Source organism: Salvelinus alpinus, chromosome 10, assembly GCF_045679555.1.
Source record: "Salvelinus alpinus chromosome 10, SLU_Salpinus.1, whole genome shotgun sequence".
In the NCBI taxonomy this organism is placed as follows: domain Eukaryota; kingdom Metazoa; phylum Chordata; class Actinopteri; order Salmoniformes; family Salmonidae; genus Salvelinus; species Salvelinus alpinus.
In genome coordinates this window covers 36,520,390-36,540,987 of record NC_092095.1, presented here as the reverse complement: position 1 = coordinate 36,540,987, position 20,598 = coordinate 36,520,390, and the positions used below count along the sequence as shown (strand labels likewise).

The following is a 20,598-nucleotide window of genomic DNA, read 5'->3' as shown; positions in this document are numbered from 1 at the left end:
AGCCTGGCTATATAATGATGGCTTCTGATTTCTTAACATTTGAAATCATGAAATATAATTATTCAGGGCACTGAGGGAGAGAGGGTTAATGTATGTTTACATTATGTCAGGATATGTTATTGTTAGCCATCAGGGATCCTATGGGAGACACAGTCTGGTATTCATAACCATGACAGCCGTGAGTTGGGGAGGAGTGAGGAATTTGGGCAGAGGTCAGGTTAGATGAAGTGAGGAAGAACAATGCTCTGGATAGCAACAGAGGTGCATTGGCTGTTCAGATGTGTAAGGAGGGGCTCAGCATAGGAGAAAGGGTTAAATATCAGTGCTTTTGTGAATATGTTCTTTGTCTTATGCAGCTGTATGACCCAGTGGGTGAATAAACTTGGTTTGAGCTTGATTAAGCGTCCGTGAGTCTTTGTACTCTGTTTATTTAGACCCTAACAATAATTAAAACATTCTAAAGCGCATGCATCAACTCAACAGGTTCATCCCTACAGAAGCCTACAGCTTGGGTCTCCAAATTTCATCCACTCAAATTGAGGGCACACGATTAAAATTTGGAATATCAGCACAGCTATTTATAGCCTACTTCGCTTTGGAAAAGGGGCCACAATACATGTCATGTTGATACGATTTTCAGTTTGCATCCATATGACTGGTTTCACATTCGTGTCCAAAGATCATCAGGAAAAATCATCTAAAACGATTTCTATGTGTATTTACAATCCTCTTCTACTAATGGATTACTCATTTACCTAGCTCTTATCAAATTCTATTATCAATTATAAATACCACTACATGGAGAATGCTGTTATTTCTATTGGAGAAAAAGAAAGTAGATCATTTTTCCACTTGGTTCGCTCGACCTTATTCACCTTCATTTCTTAGATCGCCACCGCAAAACGCGTAGCGGGTGAATAGCATGCAATTCTCTTGCTTAAGTTAAAGGTCAGAATACGAATAGAGAGAAAATAGCATAAAACGGGAATTGCGTTCCATTTACGCTCGCTTAACACGGGTCGGAATCGGCCCCATTTAACACACACAGGCAAACCCTTATCTTTTCAATTTGGGTTCTTACCCCCCTTCCCAATCGTATGATAATTCAAGACAGGCCCAGGCGTATATAATGGCATCGTACTAGCAGGCTAGCTTGAACACCTTGACTTAGCCTGTCTCTCTCCGTCTTGCTATTGTCACGTGTATTACAGTTAGAAGTGAATTAGAAGGCTGCCCATTTCTCCTAGTCCAGTTTGTCTCAGTAGTGACCTCCGCCTGTCTCTCCTATCCAATCAGGTGTTGAGGAGCGTGCGAGCTGACCGAAGCCTGGCCAATGATGGACTTTCGTCTGCTCTCCTGGTGGTGTACTTGGACTCGGCAAAGAACCTGCCGGTGAGTAGAGCTGGATGACAGGACTGTTCAGTTAAAGTGGTTCGGGTTGAAGGAGTGTTATGGTGGTGGAGTGAGGCACAACATTTTTGAATTGCTGCAAGTGAAAACAAATTACAGGGCGGTTGATTTGGCATACTGTACATGATAACATTTACTGTAGAATTATTACATTTTTCCCATGCTATACACATTCATGTTAATGTTAACAAATGTTGGCCTATGACATGATGTGAATAAGGATACAGAGAATAATGTAATATATTTCTGGACATATTCTACTCCACCCAAGGGAGCTATTGTGAATCACGTCAAATTGAACTTGAAAATAATTTTCCAAAACATTTTTAACACAGCTCAACAAGCATTTTCAGTACACATTTTCAGGTGTAGTTGTGCAAACATTGCACTGAAGTTTAGTCCAACATGCCATAGTTTACTGTTTTCATCTCAACCCTGTCTATCTGGTCTTCCACACCTTTAACATGACATGAGCACCTCAATGGATTCATTTGTGTATCTGTCTGTTGAAACTCCTTTTTTGTCTCCTTCTTCAACACTGTCTTTTACCTTTGACCTTAACCCACAGATATGGGTCAATATCAGCCCAAGACAGTCAACTCCTAAATGAGCCTGTCAGAGTCTTAGCCTCTTTAGTGTCTTAGCCATACTTTATTTAACTTCTTCTCTCCCTGTTCTTTCCCTATAAAGAGCGTCTTTACAGGGAGCTTTGGGTGTGGAAACTTAAAAGAGAGGAGAGCATCTGGCCTAGTATTTTGTGAGAACAATACCTCAATGTATAGAACCTTATTTGTGAGTCCTCCGGTACTCTGCATCCTAGAGTTAGCATTAGCAGTGTGTGGTGGGGTTGAACCGTAACAGACTATCTCTGGTGCAGGGTGTCGTTCGGGTGCGCTCTTACTATCACTAAGGTAGTGGGAGCGTAGCCGAATGACGCCCTGGACCAGAGCTAAGTAACAGACCTGCTGCAGTGAGTCTTGTACCATAAAGCATGTCGATTGACTCTGCTGCATGGTTCTAAATCCAATAATATTATTATACAATTTTCGATAGCGGGTAGATCATGAATATTTATCTTATAGACTAAATAATAATTCCAATAACTCGGGATAGAGGATAGTGCTTCATCTTTCATCCAACAACAAGGTGCAGGCAGGGAAAATATGGTTTCCAAGAACTATTGATTTGAAGGTCTCGGCGTATTTGATTGAGGGGGCTATTTGTGGCGCATTACTTTAAGGATGTGTTGACGGCTGTTGCTTTATGGTCTGTCTAGTGGACAGTTAAGTCTAAGTAAGAGAATATGGAAATACTGTCAGATCTCTTATTAGCTTGAGCTAAACAAAATCCCCCATCACAAGTTCCTCCCAGCAATTCATTCTATAGCTTCTCCTGAATAGAAAGAATCTTTTCATTCTCTTTCTCCATACAGCTTCTCTTTTTATACTGCCTTCTCCATTCATTATAATGTCTTGCTTTGTTATCTATTGTTCATAGATGGACCTTATTTATATCTTGGACAATCCTCTCGCTTTATTTATTGGCTGTCTCCTTTCCTTTTCCATTCTCTATGGATTGTTGTTGTTTTCATACCACTTGATACAACCTAATCTAGCTCTGGTCCAACCCGTCGTTCGGCTACACTCTCACTGACGACGTCCTGGACCAAAGCTAAACCTAATCATACTCAGTCCCCCCATCCTACTAACTCCGGGTGTGATTTTTCTCCCCATCTCCCCCCCCTTTGGATAAAAGAGCGACCTGTTTAATTTCAACCATGACGTGTTGAAGCAAGCCTCTGTCTATAAATCCCTGAAGGTAAAGTAAGAAAGCGGGATGATGCATGCCATGCACAGATAGCACACATAGACGGCTTATATGGTCTCAGTCTGTGCCCTTCCTTGCTTTGTGCCATCCAAATTTACGTCGTTTTTTGGGGATAATTTATGGTAAACGCATTGTTTATTCATTGTGAGTAATTGTTTATTCACACTTTGGAGATGGATGATCACTCTGTCTATGTCTGTCTGTACTCTTTTATTGCTTCAAGCATCACGTTATAGCATTTCATTTACTGCACACAATGAGAACTGGATTTTCACATACCTGGACCTTTACAAACCAGGGGTCGTATGTATCAAGCATCTCATAGTATTAGACTGCTGATCCAGGATCAGGTCCCCCTGTCATGTAATCTTATTCATTGTGATCTTAAATGTAAAATCAGAGCTCCTACTCTGAGACGCTTGATACAAATGGCCACAGATGTTTAATGACATGCACTATAATGTTCATCAAAACTCAAAACATGTTCATTTGGTAGATGAAGAAAGAGGGAGAGGTAGAACTAAAGGGGGATGAGAAATCAAAACCTCACTCACCCTCTACACTCAAAAATATGCTGGGTTAAAAACAACCCAATTTGGGTAAATATTGGACAGAACACACGTTGGGTTATTTTGACTCAACCAGTTGACCCAACCAATTTGATTTTGGGGTTATTGATGCTGGGTTATTGAGCTATGACCCACCCTGTCAGATCAGAAGACTGGATGCGTGGCTTAGTAGGTTGTGGCTTTCAGATAGTTATTTTTGGCCACCCGCGCAGGTAAACGTAATTATGGTTCATGTTCTGTTGTATTGTCATCATATGTTAAGGTTGCGCACACTTTTGTAGCTTTTATGAGGTTTACACAAGAGTATGAGTTCTTTAAGTGCCTATGCATATCCCAATATTGGGAGAGTTACCACTTTGTTATAATGTTTAAGTAATAATGTTATTACATTTATATTAAAAGGAGACATGGCCTGGGGGTGAGCTTCCAGATAATTATTTTTTGGCCACCCATGAAAGTAAAGGTAATTCTTGTTCATGTTGAGTTTGTACATTGCAAATCAACGTTTTTCTTCAATATTCTTGCACATTACATATCTTAATATAAATTTAACAAAAATGTTTTTAAATATAACAAAGTGGTAACTATATCAACATGGGAATATGCATGGCAAGTTGAAAAACTCATATTCTTTTATAAACCTCATTAAAGCTACAAAAGTGTCATTGCTCAATCTTAACATGTGAGGGCAATACAATAGAACAGATTAACCGGAATGACATTTACTATCACGAGTGACCAAAAATAACTATATGAAAGCCATGCCCCTACTAAGCCACACCTCCAGTCTTCAAAGAAAGCAACCCAACTAAGTGACCCAACTGGCTGGGTTAAAATAACCCCAAATGTGTTCTGTCCACTATTTATCCAGCGCTGAGTTGTTTTTTACACAGCATTTTTTAGAGTGTGCACATTTTAATATAGAGCTTGGACTAATACAATAATTTGTCCTGAATGTAAATCTGCATTTGACCATTCCTTTTGACTTCTGACTAAAAACCTATTCTGGCATGTGATAGTTTGGGGTTGTGTCTCTCTCTGGCTGTTTTATAATCAATCTTTTTTTATCAGACTAAAGCCATTTCCAGGAGGTAGGGATGCACTTAAGTTTGGTAACTTTAGACTCATACACTAGATGTGTCCAAAATGGCACCCTATTACCTATATAGTGCATTACTATTAGCCAGAGCCTACCTTATGGGCCCTCCTCAAAAGTAGTGCACTACACAGGGAATAATATTGGGAAACACACATTGTTATATGCACAAGGTATCTATTATAAACCGGTTGCCAACAGTGAAAGTTCTTAGATTTCAAAGCTGAGAAGGAGCTTGAAATCAGAATGAAGAATTAAGACCAAGGTTGACCATTTCCTAGATACTGTGCATTTTCCCCAAAAAACTTATAAATAAGGAATAGGGAACAATTTGGGATGCAGCCTAAATGATATTCTCTTTTATCTCAGGATAGACACTCCTACCCATTTTATCAGTGATTTCCAGTGTGTTTCTACTGTATGACAACTTTGTTACTACAATTAGCTGAAGAATAACAATGTTTTCAGTGTGTGTTTATGTCTTAGTAACACTCGTTCAGAGCCACTCTTTTCCTGGTCATCTCTCACAGTCCGGCAAGAAAACGAGCAGTGAACCAAGTCCTTACGTCTATTTCACAGTTGGGAACAAATCATTTGAGAGTAAGGTAAGAAACTACAGTGGGCATGGGTTCTGTAGCTAATTGGAAATGATAATTGAAAACCTCATATTTCTCTTACACTTTGAGGATGTTTTAAACCTCCAATAGACATGGTCATATAAATAAATACAGTTATTCTATTCCATTGTATTCTATTCTATATGTGTTGTCTTCAGATCCGCTATAAGACCAATGAGCCAATGTGGGAGGAAGCCTTCTCCTTCCTTGTCCATAACCCCAGGAGGCAGGAGCTGGAAGTGGAGGTACTGTACATTCATATTTATTTTTCACCATACCACAACTGGTAGGTGATCTATAGTGCATTCGGAAAGTATTCAGGCCCCTTGGCTTTTTCCACATTCTGTTACGTTACAGCCTTATTCTAAAATTGATTAAATTGCTGTTTTTTCTCATTAATCTACACACAATACCCCATAATGACAAAGCAAAAACAGGTTTTTAGACATTTTTGCTAATTTATTGGAACCCCCCCCCCGGAAATATATAAGTATTCAGATCCTTTACACACTACTTTGTTGAAGCAGCTTTGGCAGCAATTACAGCCTCGAGTCTTCTTGGGTATGACGCTACAAGCTTGGCAGCCTGTATTTCGGGAGTTTCTCCCATTCTTCTCTGCAGGTCCTCTCAAGCTCTGTCAGGTTGGATGGGGAGCGTCACTGAACAGCTATTTTCAGGTCTCTCCAGAGATGTTCGATAGGGTTCAAGTCCGGGCTCTGGCTGGGCCACTCAAGGACATTCAGAGACTTGTCCCGATGCCACTCCTGCGTTGTCTTGGCTGTGTGTGTAACGGATGTGAAATGGCTAGCTAGTTAGCGGGTACGCGCTAGTAGCATTTCAATCAGTTACGTCACTTGCTCTGAAACCAATATGTAGTGTTGCCCCTTGCTCTGCAAGGGCCGCGGCTTTTGTGGAGCGATGGGTAACGACGCTTCGTGGGCAACTGTTGTTGACGTGTGCAGAGGGTCCCTGGTTCGCGCCCGTGTCGGGGCGAGGGGACGGTTTAAAGTTATACTGTTACATTGATGCTGTTGACCCGGATCACTGGTTGCTGCGGAAAAGGAGGAGGTTGAAAGGGGGTGAGTGTAACGGATGTGAAATGGCTAGCTAGTTAGCGGGTGCGCGCTAGTAGCATTTCAATCAGTTACGTCACTTGCTCTGAAACCAATATGTAGTGTTGCCCCTTGCTCTGCAAGGGCCGCGGCTTTTGTGGAGCGATGGGTAACGACGCTTCGTGGGTGACTGTTGTTGATGTGTGCAGAGGGTCCCTGGTTCTCGCCCGTGTCGGGGCGAGGGGACGACGTAAAGTTATACTGTTACATGTGCTTAGGGTCGTTGTCCTGTTGGAAGGTGAACCTTCGCCCCAGTCTGAGGCCCTGAGCACTCTGAAGTAGGTTTTCATCAAGAATCTCTGTACTTTGCTCCGTTCATCTTTCCCTAGATCCTGACTAGTCTCCCAGTCCCTGCTGCTGAAAAATATCCCCACAGCATGATGCTGCCACCACAATGGTTCACCGTAGAGATGGTGCCAGGATTACTCCAGGCGTACCGCTTGACATTCAGGCCAAAGAGTTCAATCTTGGTTTCATCAGACCAGAGAATCTTGTTTCTCAAGGTCTGAGTCCTTTAGGTGCCTTTTGGCAAACAGGCTGTCATGTGCCTTTTACTGAGGAGTGGCTTCCGTCTGGCCACTGACCATAAAGGTCTGATTGGTGGAGTGCTGCAGTGATGGTTGTCCTTCTGGAAGGTTCTCCCATCTCTACATAGTTACTCTGGAGCTCTGTCAGAGAGACCTTCGGATTCTTGGTCACCTCCCTGACCAAGGCCCTTCTCCCCCAATTGCTCAGTTTGGCCGGGCGGCCAGTCCTAGGAAGAGTCTTGGTGGTTCCAAACTTCTTTCATTTAAGAATGATGGAGGCCACTGTGTTCTTGGGGACCTTAAATGCTGCAGACATTTTTTGGTACCCTTCCCCAGATCTGTGCCTCGACACAATCCTGTCTCTGAGCTCTACTGATAATTCCTTAGACTTCATGGCTTGGTTATTACTCTGACATGCACTGTCAACTGTGGGACCTTTATATAGACAGGTGTGTGCCTTTCCAAATCATGTCCAATCAATTGAATTTACCACAGGTGGACTCCAATCAAGTTGTAGAAACATTTCGAGGATGATCAATGGAAACAGGATGCACCTGAACTCAATTTCGAGTCTCATAGCAAAGGGTCTAAATACTTATGTAAATAAGCTATTTCTGTTTTTTTATGTTTAATACATTTGCAAAATATTCATTATAGGGTGTTATGTGTAGATTGATGAGGATTGTTATTTTATTTGATCCATTTTAGAATAAGGCTGTAACTAGGGCGCTAGTGGAGTAGGTCACGGAGTAGGTCACGGAGTAGGCCACGTTTTTCCAAGCTCCTGCTGAAATTGCATTTATTTAATACTTTCTTTGCGCTTTGACCCAAAAAGAACTAAGAAACACAGCCTTTGAATGACGTGCTTTACTTTGCTCAACTTTTATTTTTGTGTTAATGTGTAAATGGGGCATAACCTGCAAAAGTTTAAGTTCAGCGGAGACACTGACAAAAGAGAATACACTACAACCAAGACGAGGAGCTCGAGTTCTTCAACAAATGGGAGCAGCGGCTCCTCCCCACCGAGGATTTGAAGGCCGAGATTCATGCTGCCTTCAGAGCGGACATTTCATCTATACTCAAGACGGAACTCAAGGACGCGGTCAGTGAGGACTTCAATTGTATTAAGTTGGATTTACAAGCAGTCAGGAATGAACTCGGAAAGCATACTGCAATGGTTCGTACTGAACTGAACTGATACAGTTAAGAATACTGTCTACGACATGGAACAAGGCTTGTCAACATGCTCAGACGACACGACTACGCTACAAACCACGATTAAGAAACTCTAAACTGATGTAGCTAGCCTTAAGGAACAACGCATACATTTACAAGGTTATATGCCAAGATCCAATATCAGGATCATGGGGGTAGCTGAGGACCCGGGCTCAAGTTCTACTTCATCGGTCTCAAAGTTATTGAAGGAATCCCTCAAATTGGATAAAGACATCCTTGTAGACCGCTCACACATCAAGCAAGAAAGCCTGACGGAAAAACTTGTGTTATTGTGGCTAAACTACACTACTATCAGGATTGTATTGATGTTCTTCGGCGTGCCAGATAATGTTGCCCACTTCGATGTAACAGAGCACCCATTTCTATCTTTCCAGAATATGCCCCCAGCGTTGCTCGTGACCGTGCCACTTTCAGCGATGTTAAGAGTCTGCTCTGTGGACGATCAGCGTTCTGTATGACGTGGCTTTACCTACCCGGCTCCGTATAACATACAACGGCACCAAAGAAGAGTTCCAAGACCCCAATAAGGCGATGGCCTCCGTAAAGTTGAACATTCTACAGAGGTCGGACGAAGCAAATGGCTGAAGGTTCACCTATTTGGCGATTTAGGGTAATGGACGAATGTGTCTACCACTGCTGACTCCGTCTCTCTTTTGTAGATACTGTATAGCGTTGCCAGTGGTATCAGTTTATATTGTTATTATTAGGTAGCATTAGTGCCTTAGTTCGGGTGAGTCAATTCTCCTTTTGTTTTAACGTTGTATTTTATTTCCATGAAGCTGCTAATTTCTATTTCTTGATGGTACCCGTATCCAGGGTAGATAAAGCACATTTCTATTATTAGGTTATGTCATTTCTTTAAAGAAGTTGCTGCTGACTTAGTGGTATTGCTGTAAGATGTAATTTATAAAATTAGGTGACCAGGGTGGGTTATCTTTTTCATACCAGACTTCAGAGTATTTTTTGTTTGCTTTTTATTGTTCTTCAACTTTTGGGGGTTTTATTTGCTATTTTTGGGAAAATGTTTAATGGATCAGTTGTTATTGTAATTTGGCATCTATCCTTTTCCCACCTGACTTTACATGGCTAGGCCTAATATCATGAGAGGGAGAGCTGGTTGCTCGGTCACTTTTGCTAGCTGGAATGTTAAATCTTTAAATTACCCAGTGAAACATAAAAGGGTTCTTTGTCATTTAAATTGCCTTAAAGTAGATATCGCCTTTCTTCAGGAGACACATCTCCGCACTTTCGATCACTCGTTTAAAAGGAGGGTGGATCGGTCAATCATATCATTCCAATTTTCATTCTAAAACCAGAGGGGCAGCCATTTTTATTAGTAAAAACATACCGTTCGCAATGTCAAGTGTAGAAGCAGACTCAGCAGGCCATTTCATTATTGTAGTAGGAAGACTGTATGATACACCTGTTATCTTGGTTAACATATATGCACCAAACTGAGAATACAGTTCATTCTTCACAAATGTATTTTCTCGATTTACCAAATATGGACACACATATGAATTGTGTACTGTCGCCCAATCTGGATCGCAGCTCTCCTAAGGTATCATCTTCATCAAACACAGTATCCACAATTCAGCTATTTCTTAAGACAAATGGCATATCTGGTTTGTGGCGTTTCCGCAATCCCACAGCTAGGGAGTATTATTTTTTTCTCGCCAGTTCTTAAGACGTTCTCATGTATCGACTACTTTTTCCTAGAGAATAGATTTTTGCCACTTATTACGGAGTGTGATTACCAAGCTATAGTCATTTGGGATCATTCTCCTCTTACTATGAAACTACTTATACCAAATACACAGCCTAATAAATAAGAATTTGTTCTTAACTGACTTGCCTAGTTAAATAAAGGTTAAAAAAAATTAATAATGATCGCCCTTGGCAGCTTAACTCACTACTGCTACCAGAAGAAACCTTTGTTGCTTTTATATCATCTCAAATGTAACTATTTCTCGAGCTTAATCAAACCCCTGGAATGTCTCCTACAACAGTATAGGAATCAATGAAGGCTTATCTAAGGGGGCAAATTATTTCGTACAGCGCAACATTAAGGAAGTGCAATTTTCAACGCCTAGGGGAACTTACAAATAAAATCTTTGATTTTAATATGACATATTCAACCTCTTCATTCGCAGATTTACTGAAACAACGTTTAACACTTCAGACAGTTTTTTTTCTTCTTTCAACTCGACAGGCTGAAAATCTAATTAGTAAATTTTTATACAAAAATGATGAACATGAAGAGAAATCAGGGAAAATGCTAGCACACCAGAACCGCAAATCAAACCATACCTGAGATAACAGACGAGCTGGGTAACAAATGTATTGATAATTTAGAGGTCAATTCATGCTTTCATAACTTTTACTCACAATTATACACTTCAGGAATCCGCTGGTAATGCTAACTTGACACCTTCTTTGAGAACTTCCTACAGCTGAGCCTGAGACAGCTGCTGAATTAGAAGAACAGTTCTCTTTAAAGGAGATTGTGTTAGCAATTAAATCTATGCAGTGTGGTAAATCCCCTGGACCCGATTTCCGAGCAAATTTTTTGGGGTTGTTTTTAATTCTCAGATTAACTCTCTCCTTTCTTGCTTTCCGTATATTTGAGGAATCATTCTCCTCAAACTCTGCCATGCAAACTTCTGTTAGTCGTGTGCCCTTCAGAGTGACTACACAGAAATTGAAATATTTGGGAATTTGGGTCACACACAATTTCAAAGATCTCTATGAAGCTAATTTCTCTCCCTGGATACTCTGCCTGAAACAGGATCCTGAACACTGGGATTTATTTTCTTTCTTTGGGCGGAAGAATTAACACTGTTAAAATGTATGTATTACTTACGTTTTTATACTTATTTCAATGTATTCCTATCTTTCTGACAAAATATATTTTTTTATCTCAATAGATAAACTGATATCTGCTTTTATCTGGAACAAGAAAAACCCTTGGATATGTAAGAGCGTATTGCAGATATCTCGCCCCTAGGGTGGTCTAGCACTTCCGAACTTTAAATATCATTACTGGGCAGCTAATATAACAATCATTCTATATTGGATGACAGAAATCCCTGATGTTACAGGTCCAAAATGGTTGACCTTGGAGATCTCATCCTGTGGCCCCACCTCCTTAGCTGCCTTATTCTGCTCAAAACTTGCATTAGCTGAGCCTGTTTCCAAATACACTAAAAGCCCTATTAAGAAACATTCTAAAAAAATCCGGCGATCGTTTGGTCTCAGTGAATTTTCAACTTCTGCCGCATTACTAAAGAACCATGCATTCTCTCCATCATTATTTGACCGGGCGTTTCATATCTTGTCTGGAAAAGGGATCTCCTCACTGAACGACTTGTACATTGATTTGGATTTTGCATCTTTTGAACAGTTAGTACAAAAGTTCAATATTCCTAGATCCCATTTCTTTAGATACTGCATTTGCGTAGTTTTGTATCTTCATACTCTAGTCACTTCCCATCACGCCCACCTACCTCCCTTCTAGATTCTATTTTTAAAGTGAACCCTTATATCAAAGGGGGTATAAGCTTGATCTTTACATTATTAAACTAGCACAATCTGGATTCCCTGCACTCTCTTAAGAACCAATGGGAAGAGGATTTAGGTGAACAACTTTGAGACGACATTTGGCAGAGTATGCTTCAGAGAATACATTCTTCATCTATATGTTTAAGACATGCTGTAACTCAATTTAAAATAGTTTGTCGGCTGCATTGCTCCAAGGCAAAATTATCCAATAGACTAGAAATAGATCCCACTTGTGACCGATGTTAGCAGGCTCCTGCTACTTTATTACACAATTTTTGGACTTGCCCGAAATGGACAGATTTCTGGATATCACTTTGAGGTGTTTTCTTAGATACTGGAGAGACCTATAGAACCTTCTGCCTTTATTGCATTATTCGGAGTGGCACCACAGGAGGCCCCTCTGAACAGTTATACCGGCAACATGCTGGCATTTACTACTTTTCTAGCTAGATATCTTATAATATTTAAGTGGAAGGATCGGTTTCCTCCTTTTAATCATTGGATAAAGGAAGTTACGCAACATCTCAAGCTAGAGAAAGTACCCCACTCCGTTAGGGGATCTGCAATTACATTTTATAATATCTGGCAACCTTTCCTATTGTGAAGCGTCTGTGTGTAGCTGGTGAGATGAGTCAGGCGCAGGACAGCAGATATGAGTAATGAAAGCAATTTTACTCAAAAGTATCACAATACATGTCGTATAAACACAAGGCCACAAATACGGACCGCAATACAATAAACAATTACTCACAAACAAACATGTGGGAACAGAGGGTTAAATATTGAACAAGTAATTGGGGGATTGAAACCAGGTGTGTAAGACAAGTACAAAACAAATGGAAAAGGAAAAGTGGATCGGCGATGGCTAGAAGGCCGGTGACGTCGACCGCCGAACGCCGCCCGAACAAGGAGAGGGACCGACTTCGGCGGAAGTCGTGACACCTATCCTTTGCAGAAGACACGTATCCAGCTTATTTCACAACTCCATAAATCAACCCAAATTAGAATTTGTATAATTATTTTTACTATTTTTTAACTTTTTGTTTTATAATATACTGTATATTTTTATATTTGATTATTCATTGTATATCATGCCTGCTGGTTTTGGTGTGGGGCTCTGTTAGAGCATGGGGGGTTGGGTTTGATTTGATTTGGTAGGGGATCCGTGTGTTCTGCCCTCTACCTGTTATGTCTGTTATCTGTATAATCATAGAAAATGCCAAATAAATAAACCTTTGGAGAAAAAAAGGAATTATAAGGCTGTACCATAACAAAATGTGGGAAAAGTCAACGGGTCTGAATGCACTGTATTTCTATACACTATGTACTTTAGACACATCTGATGTTTTTGCATGGGTCAAACATTGAGTTTACAGTAAGTGTATGTGAATTATAGGATATCTAATATGTTAACCCTTTGTTGGACTATCTATGCCCAGGTGAAGGACGACAAGCACAAGTGCACCCTGGGTAATCTTACAGTCCCCTTGAGTGGTCTGTTGGAGGAGGAAGACATGACGTTTACTCAGCAGTTTTCCCTGAGGAACTCTGGACCCAGCTCCACACTCAAACTGAAGTTGGCTCTCAGGGTAAGGATATTTATAGCTGCCTCCCAAATGGCACGCTATTCCCTATGTACAGTTGAAGTCGGAAGTTTACATACACTTAGGTTTTAGTCATTAAAACTCATTTTTCAACCACTCCACAAATTTCTTGTTAACAAACTATGGTTTTGGCAAGTCGGTTAGAACATCTACTTTGTGCATGACAAAAGTAATTTTTCCAACAATAGTTTTCAGACAGATTATTTCACTTATAATTCACTGTAACACAATTTCAGTGGGTCATAAGTTTACATACACTAAGTTGACTGTGCCTTTAAACAGCTTGGAAAATTCCAGAAAATGATGTCATGGCTTTAGAAGCTTCGGATAGGCTAATTGACATTTGAGTCAATTGGAGGTGTACCTGTGGATGTATTTCAAGGCCAACCTTCAAACTCAGTGCCTCTTTGCTTGACATCATGGGAAAATCAAAAGAAATCAACCAATACCTCCGGAAAAAATTGTAGACCTCCAGAAGTCTGGTTCATCCTTGGGAGCAATTTCCAAACACCTGAAGGTACCATGTTCATCTGTACAAACAATAGTACGCAAGTATAAACACCATGGGGCCACGCAGCCGTCATACCGCTCCGGAAGGAGACGTGTTCTGTCTCCTAGAGATGAACGTACTTTGGTGAGAAAAATGCAAATCAATCTCAGAATAACAGCAAAGGACCTTGTGAAGATGCTGGAGGAAACAGGTACAAAAGTATCTATATCCACAGTAAAACGAGTCCAATATCGACATAACCTGAAAGGCCGCTCAGCAAGGAAGAAGACACTGCTCCAAAACCGTCATTAAAAAGCCAGACTACGGTTTGCAACTGCACATGGGGACAAAGATCTTACTTTTTGGAGAAATGTCCTCTAGTCTGATGAAACAAAATATAGCACTGTTTGGCCATAATGACCATCGTTATGTTTGGAGGAAAAGGGGGAGGCTTGCAAGCCGAAGAACACACTCCCAACCGTGAAACACGGGGGTGGCAGCATCATGTTGTGGGGGTGCTTTGCTGCAGGAGGGACTGGTGCACTTCACAAAATAGATGGCTTCATGAGGAACGAAAGTTATGTGGATATATTGAAGCAACATCTCAAGACATCAGTCAGGAAGTTAAAGCTTGGTCGCAAATGGGTCTTCCAAATGGACAATGACCCCCAAGCATACTTCAAAAGTTGTGGCAAAATGGTTTAAGGACAACAAAGTCAAGGTATTGGCGTGTCATCACAAAGCCCTGAGCTCAATCCCCTAGAAAATTGGTGGGCAGAACTGAAAAAGCGTGTGCGAGCAAGGAGGCCTACAAACCTGACTCAGTTACACCAGCTCTGTCAGGAGGAATGGGCCAAAATTTCCCCAACTTATTGTGGGAAGCTTGTGGAAGGCTACCCAAAACGTTTGACCCAAGTTAAACAATTTAAAGGCAATGCTGCCCAATACTAATGCAATGCTACCCACTGGGAATGTGATGAAAGAAATAAAAGCTGAAATAAATAATTATCTTACTATTATTCTGACATTTCACATTCTTAAAATAAATTGGTGATCCTAACTGACCTACGACAGGGAATTGTTACTAGGATTAAATGTCAGGAACTGTGAAAAACTGAGTTTAAATGTATTTGGCTAAGGTGTATGCAAACTTCCGACTTCAACTGTAAATAACTACTGTACTTTTGACCAGGGCCTATAGAGCTCAACGTTTTAGGGAATAGAGTGCCATTTGAGGTGCAACCACAATAGACCTGCTGTCTATTTTCAAAAGTTACTGATTGAAATGTGTAAATAGAACTTCCCATCACAATGTACACTGTGAAGGGGTTACTTTGAATTTGACAGTAGCTTACAGGCAGCTTGGTGGCAAGTAAAATTATGTATTTCATATTGCAGTACAACTACTGTAATTTAAATACGGTATCAGAGCAAGTACTGTGTAATGACACAGAGTACAATACCGTAAAATTTGTGAATGAATGGATCAATTAATTAAATTCATTGAGGGGAGGGGTTTGTATTTCACAGTATTTTACTGTATTTACAAGGGATTGGTGCAAGCAGGTTGGCTGCTAGGTAAAGTGTTTACACATTACAGTAGTGATGTTAGGTTTGATATCGGAGCCCCAAGACATGCGTCGAAATCGCTAAGCAGTGTACTTCAAATCAGTGTGCCGATGCCTGTATCACTTTATCAGAAGCATATGATCAATGACGTCCGAAGCTTTGTTTCGTTGAACAATCCCCTGATTGGTTTGGTATTCGTTTCGGTAGAAGACAAATAGGCTACGCTGCGCATGCGCTATGGCATGTGGGACCTCATCTATGATAATTTGGCTGCTCTAAATTATGTTGACCAGCAGGTGCCACTAATGTACACTGTGTTGAACAAAGCCTTGGGTAATACATTTATTTTCAACACAATTTGCTGGAAAGCCTAAATGCTTCAATCAATCAAATGTATTTATTAAGCCCTTTTTACATCAGCAGATGTTACAAAATATCATACAGAAATCCAGCCTATAACCCCAAAGAGAAAGCAATGCAGATGTAGAAGCAGGGTGGCTAGGAAAAACTCCCTAGAAAGGCAGGAACCTAGGAAGAAACCTAGAGAGTCCTCTTCTGGCAGTGCCCGGTGGCGATTTATAAGAGTATATGACCATTAAGGCCAGATCGTTCTTCAAGATGTTCAAACTTTCATAGATGACCAACAGGGTCAAATAATAATCACAGTGGTTATAGAGGGTGCAACAGGTCAGCAGTAAATGTCAATTTGCTTGCTTTTCATAGCCAAGCATTCAGAGAGAGAGAGAGAGATGGGAGAATTAGATGGAGCATACTTAAGATTACACAGGACACCAGATAAGGCAGGAGAATTACACCAGATAGGACAGACCCTAGTCCCCCGCCACATAGACTATTGCTGCATAGATACTGGAGATTGAGACGGGGGGGTCAGGGGACAGGAAGATCACATCAGTGACTCAACCCACTCAAGTTCAGTATAGTGGGAAAAGGCCTGGCACGATGTAATACACCCCTCCTAGGGACGGCATGCGAGAGCACTAGCAAGCCAATGACTCAGCCCCGTAATAGGGTCAGAGGCAAAGAATCCCAGTGGAGAGAGGGAAGCCGGCCAGGCAGAGGCAGCAAGAGGGGTTCGTCACTCCAGTGCCTTGCCATTCATCTTTGCACCCCTGGGCCAGACAACACTCAATCATAGAACCTACTGAGGAGTCTTCAGTAAATACTTAAAGGTTGAGACCAAGTCTGCGTCTCTCTCTGGATCGGCAGACCATTCCATTAAAATGGAACTCTATTGGAGAAAGCCCTGCTTCCAGCTGTTTGCTTCTAGGAACAATATGGAGGTCTGCGTCTTGTGACCAAAGTGTATGTGTAGGTATGTATGGCAGTACCAAATCGGAGAGTTAGGTAGGAGCAAATCCATATAATGCTTTGTAGGTTTGCAGTTAAAACCTTGAAATCAGCCCTAGCCTTAACAGGAAGCCAGAGGCTAGCACTTGAGTATTATGATATTTTTTGGGGGTTCTTGTCAAGATTCTAGCAGCTGTATTTAGCAATATCTGAAGTGTATTTAGTGCTTTGTCCGGTAGCCTGTGAGTAGAGCATTGCAGTAGTCTAATCTTGAAGAAACAAAAGCATAGATTAGCTTTTCTGCTTTATTTTTTGGACAAAATGTTTCTGGTTTTTGCAATGTTACGAAGATGGAAAAAAGCTGCCCTTGAAATATTTTTGATATGTTCGTCAAAAGAGAGATCAGGGTCCAGAGCAGGTCCATCACAGTTTTATTAGAGACGACTGTACAACCATCAAGATCAAACTGCAGATCTCTTCGTTGCTTGGAACCTAGAACTAACATCTCTGTTTTGTCTGAGTAAAAAAAGTTTAAAAATGACCTTACGTCTGAAACACAGGCTTCCAGGGTAGGCAATTTTGGGGCTTAACCATGTTTCATCGAAACTTACCACTGTGTGTCATCTGAATAGCAGAGAAAGTTGACATTGTGTTTCCGAATGACAATAATGGTCCTAAAACGGAAGCTCGAGGAACACTGAAACTTAAAGGACAAACCATCCACAGAAACAAACTGATATCTTTCCGACAGATAAGATCTAAACCAGGCAAGAACTTTTCCGTGTAGACCAATTAGGGTTTCCAATCTCTCCAAAAGAATGTGGTGATCGATGGTGTCTAAAGCGGCACTAAGGTCTAGGAGCACGAGGACAGGAGCAGAGCCTTGGTCTGATGCCATTAAAAGGCAATTAACCACCTTCACGAGTGCTATCTCAGTACTATGATGGGGTCTAAAACCAGACTGGAGAGTTTCATTTACATTATTTGTCTTCATGAAGGCAGCGAGTTGTTGAGCAGCTTTTTCAGTTTAAAACATTTTCTGGGTCAAGGTTTCTGAGTCTTTATTACTGCCACTTTTCGTGAGTTTGGTACACATCCGGAGGATAGGGAGCCATTTGCTATGTTCAACATAGGAGGGCCAAGCACAGGAAGTAGCTCTTTTAGTAGTTAGTTAGAATAGGGTCCAGTAAGCAGCTGGACTGTTTTATTCTCCTCAATCAAGTTGGAAAAGTCGGCTGATCGAGCAGCAGTGAAGGCTTTTTGATATTGCACGATAGTCTTTCCAAGCTAGATGGAAGACTTCCAATTTGGTGGAGCTCCATTTCCGTTCCAATTTTCTGGAAGACTTGCTGCCACTCCAAACTGTTCCCTATACAAATTGATGGGGCACTATAGCCACATAGGAATTCAATTGGTATACCATTCTCAATCACGGGTGCAACAAATCTATCAATCTTCAAAATATGTTAATGAGCCAGAAACAACAATACCAGGCACCCACTAGTGGTCAAAAGGGTTTTTGGCGGTCCAAAGATATGATACAGTACTGTATTCTGTGGGGTGGTATTACAAGACCTCTCAAAATACAGCAATACTTTGCCCCGCCCTCAACATTTTCCCCCAATGCTTTAGAATTGACAGTATGCGGCAGCAAAACGTTTCAGAGTATTTTACCGTAGACCCCAAATTACCATATTATTTACAGTTTTCCATTACAGTGTACAGTATTCTTAAGCTACTGTGCTCTGCTCGTCTGTGTCGTAGGTTCTGTGCCTGGAGAAGGAGACAAGTGCGTCGGACCAGCTCTCCTCTGTCCAGGTGAGGAAAGCCAGCATGGTCAACCCCACCGTCCCCTCCCAGAGACTCTCCGCATCGGAGTCGCCACTCCCCCCAGCCTACACCACCCCAACACCACCCATGGAGGCCTCCACCCACTCCCTCCATCGCAGGGAGGAGCGAAAGGAGGAGCCGTACGGCGGCAGCCCCATCAGGAGCACCTCTATCAGGAGCACTTCCAACCTGAGCACCACCATATCCAACTCCCAGAAACACCTGCCCCATAAGGACTCCATGGCCAGCCTGGCCTCGGACATCTCCCTGCCCTTCGCCACCCAAGAGCTGCAGCAGAGGCTCAGGCAGCTGCAGAAGTAAATCCCACACACATACTCACGTGCACACACATGCGCACACACACACGTGCACACACACACACACACACACACACACACACACACACACACACACACACACACACACACACACACACACACACACACACTCACTATCATGAGGTAAAGTAAAATCCCTAATCTGTGCTGTGTTGCATTTTCAGTGGGTCTGCCCCTAGTCCGTACCCCCTGGGGGAGATTCAGCTGACTGTCCGCCATAGCTCCCAGAGGAACAAGCTCATCGTGGTGGTGCACGCCTGTCGGTCAGTGGCCTCATGTATCACACTAGACTAGCCAAATATACTGTATAGGCCAGGTTCCTGGACACAGATTATGCCTTGTCCTAGACTAAAAAGCATGCTCAGGCCTCCCGAGTGGAGCAGCGGTCTAAGGCACTGCATCTCAGTGCTTGAGGTGTCACTACAGACCCGGGTTCGATCCCAGGCTGTGTCACAACCGTGACCGGGAGTCCCATAGGGCGGCGCACAATTGGCCCACGTCGTCCGGGTTAGGGGAGGGTTTGGCTGGGGGGGGCTTTACTTGGCTCATCGCACCCTAGCGACTCCTTGTGGTGGGCCGGGCGCCTGCAGGCTGATTTCGGTTGTTAGTTGGACGATGTTTCCTCCGACACATTGGTGCAGCTAGCTTCTGGGTTAAGCGAACGGGTGTTATGAAGCGGGGTTTGGCGGGTCATGTTTCGGAGGAAGCATGACTCGACCTTCGCCTCTCCCGAGTGCGTTGGGGAGTTGCAGCAATGAGACAATATCGAAATTGGGGACAAATATATTTAAAAAATAATGAACGTGCTCAATGGAGATTCTCCATTGAAAGTGCCTTAGTCCAAGACTAAGCTTAATGTGTGTCCAGGAAACCGCCCCTCTGTGTTCATTTCAATTACCACAATATCAGGACATACTCTGTTCAGATTTCAATGTGCCTGAATGACCCCTGTACATTTTGCCCCCAGAAACCTCATTGCGTTCACTAAGGATGGATCGGATCCTTTCGTTCGGGTTTACTTGCTCCCTGACAAGAGCCGGACAGGCCGGAGGAAAACCAGCACCATAAAGAAAACCCTGAACCCTGTGTTTGATCAAACGTGAGTTCTGACTCTGACTTTCACTGTAGGCCACCTCCATAGAATTACATGTAGATCTTATAAGTAATAGTAATACACTGTATATGATCTCTATGACCACCTCCTACATTATGCAACTATTTAACCATCGCAACCATTCATCACATCATGTATTATATTCATTCATCACCCAGTATCACTGCAGTAGGAAATCATCACTCAGAAATAAACAAAGGAGAATCCTAAAGCATGTGTTTTGTTCATCTGCAGGTTTGAGTTCAGTGTGTCCATGGTGGAGCTGCACAGGAGAACTCTGGACATCGCTGTGAAGAACGGAGGGAGTATACTGTCCAAACACAGAGGACTCCTCGGGAAGGTAGTGTCTCCTCACAAAAGATAGTCTGTTCCAAATGGCACCCTATTCTA

At 42.0% G+C, this 20,598-nt stretch overlaps 1 protein-coding gene across 3 annotated transcripts in view; it reads left to right on the top strand.

Annotated features, from left to right (window-relative positions):
- The window catches only part of esyt2b (extended synaptotagmin-like protein 2b), a 56,179-nt gene that overhangs the window by 32,182 nt on the left and 3,399 nt on the right, over positions 1-20,598 (top strand). Inside the window, exons 13-21 of one of the 3 annotated variants that reach the window (XM_071329116.1) lie at positions 1,297-1,392; positions 2,101-2,202; positions 5,433-5,507; positions 5,678-5,764; positions 13,395-13,544; positions 18,691-19,073; positions 19,259-19,357; positions 20,062-20,193; positions 20,443-20,548. In XM_071329116.1, the coding sequence (XP_071185217.1) occupies positions 1,297-1,392; positions 2,101-2,202; positions 5,433-5,507; positions 5,678-5,764; positions 13,395-13,544; positions 18,691-19,073; positions 19,259-19,357; positions 20,062-20,193; positions 20,443-20,548 (1,230 nt within the window). Of the gene's footprint in view, positions 1-1,296; positions 1,393-2,100; positions 2,203-3,165; positions 3,229-5,432; positions 5,508-5,677; positions 5,765-13,394; positions 13,545-18,690; positions 19,074-19,258; positions 19,358-20,061; positions 20,194-20,442; positions 20,549-20,598 lie in introns of all 3 variants that reach the window. The other 2 variants (XM_071329117.1, XM_071329118.1) reach the window with 2 other exon arrangements.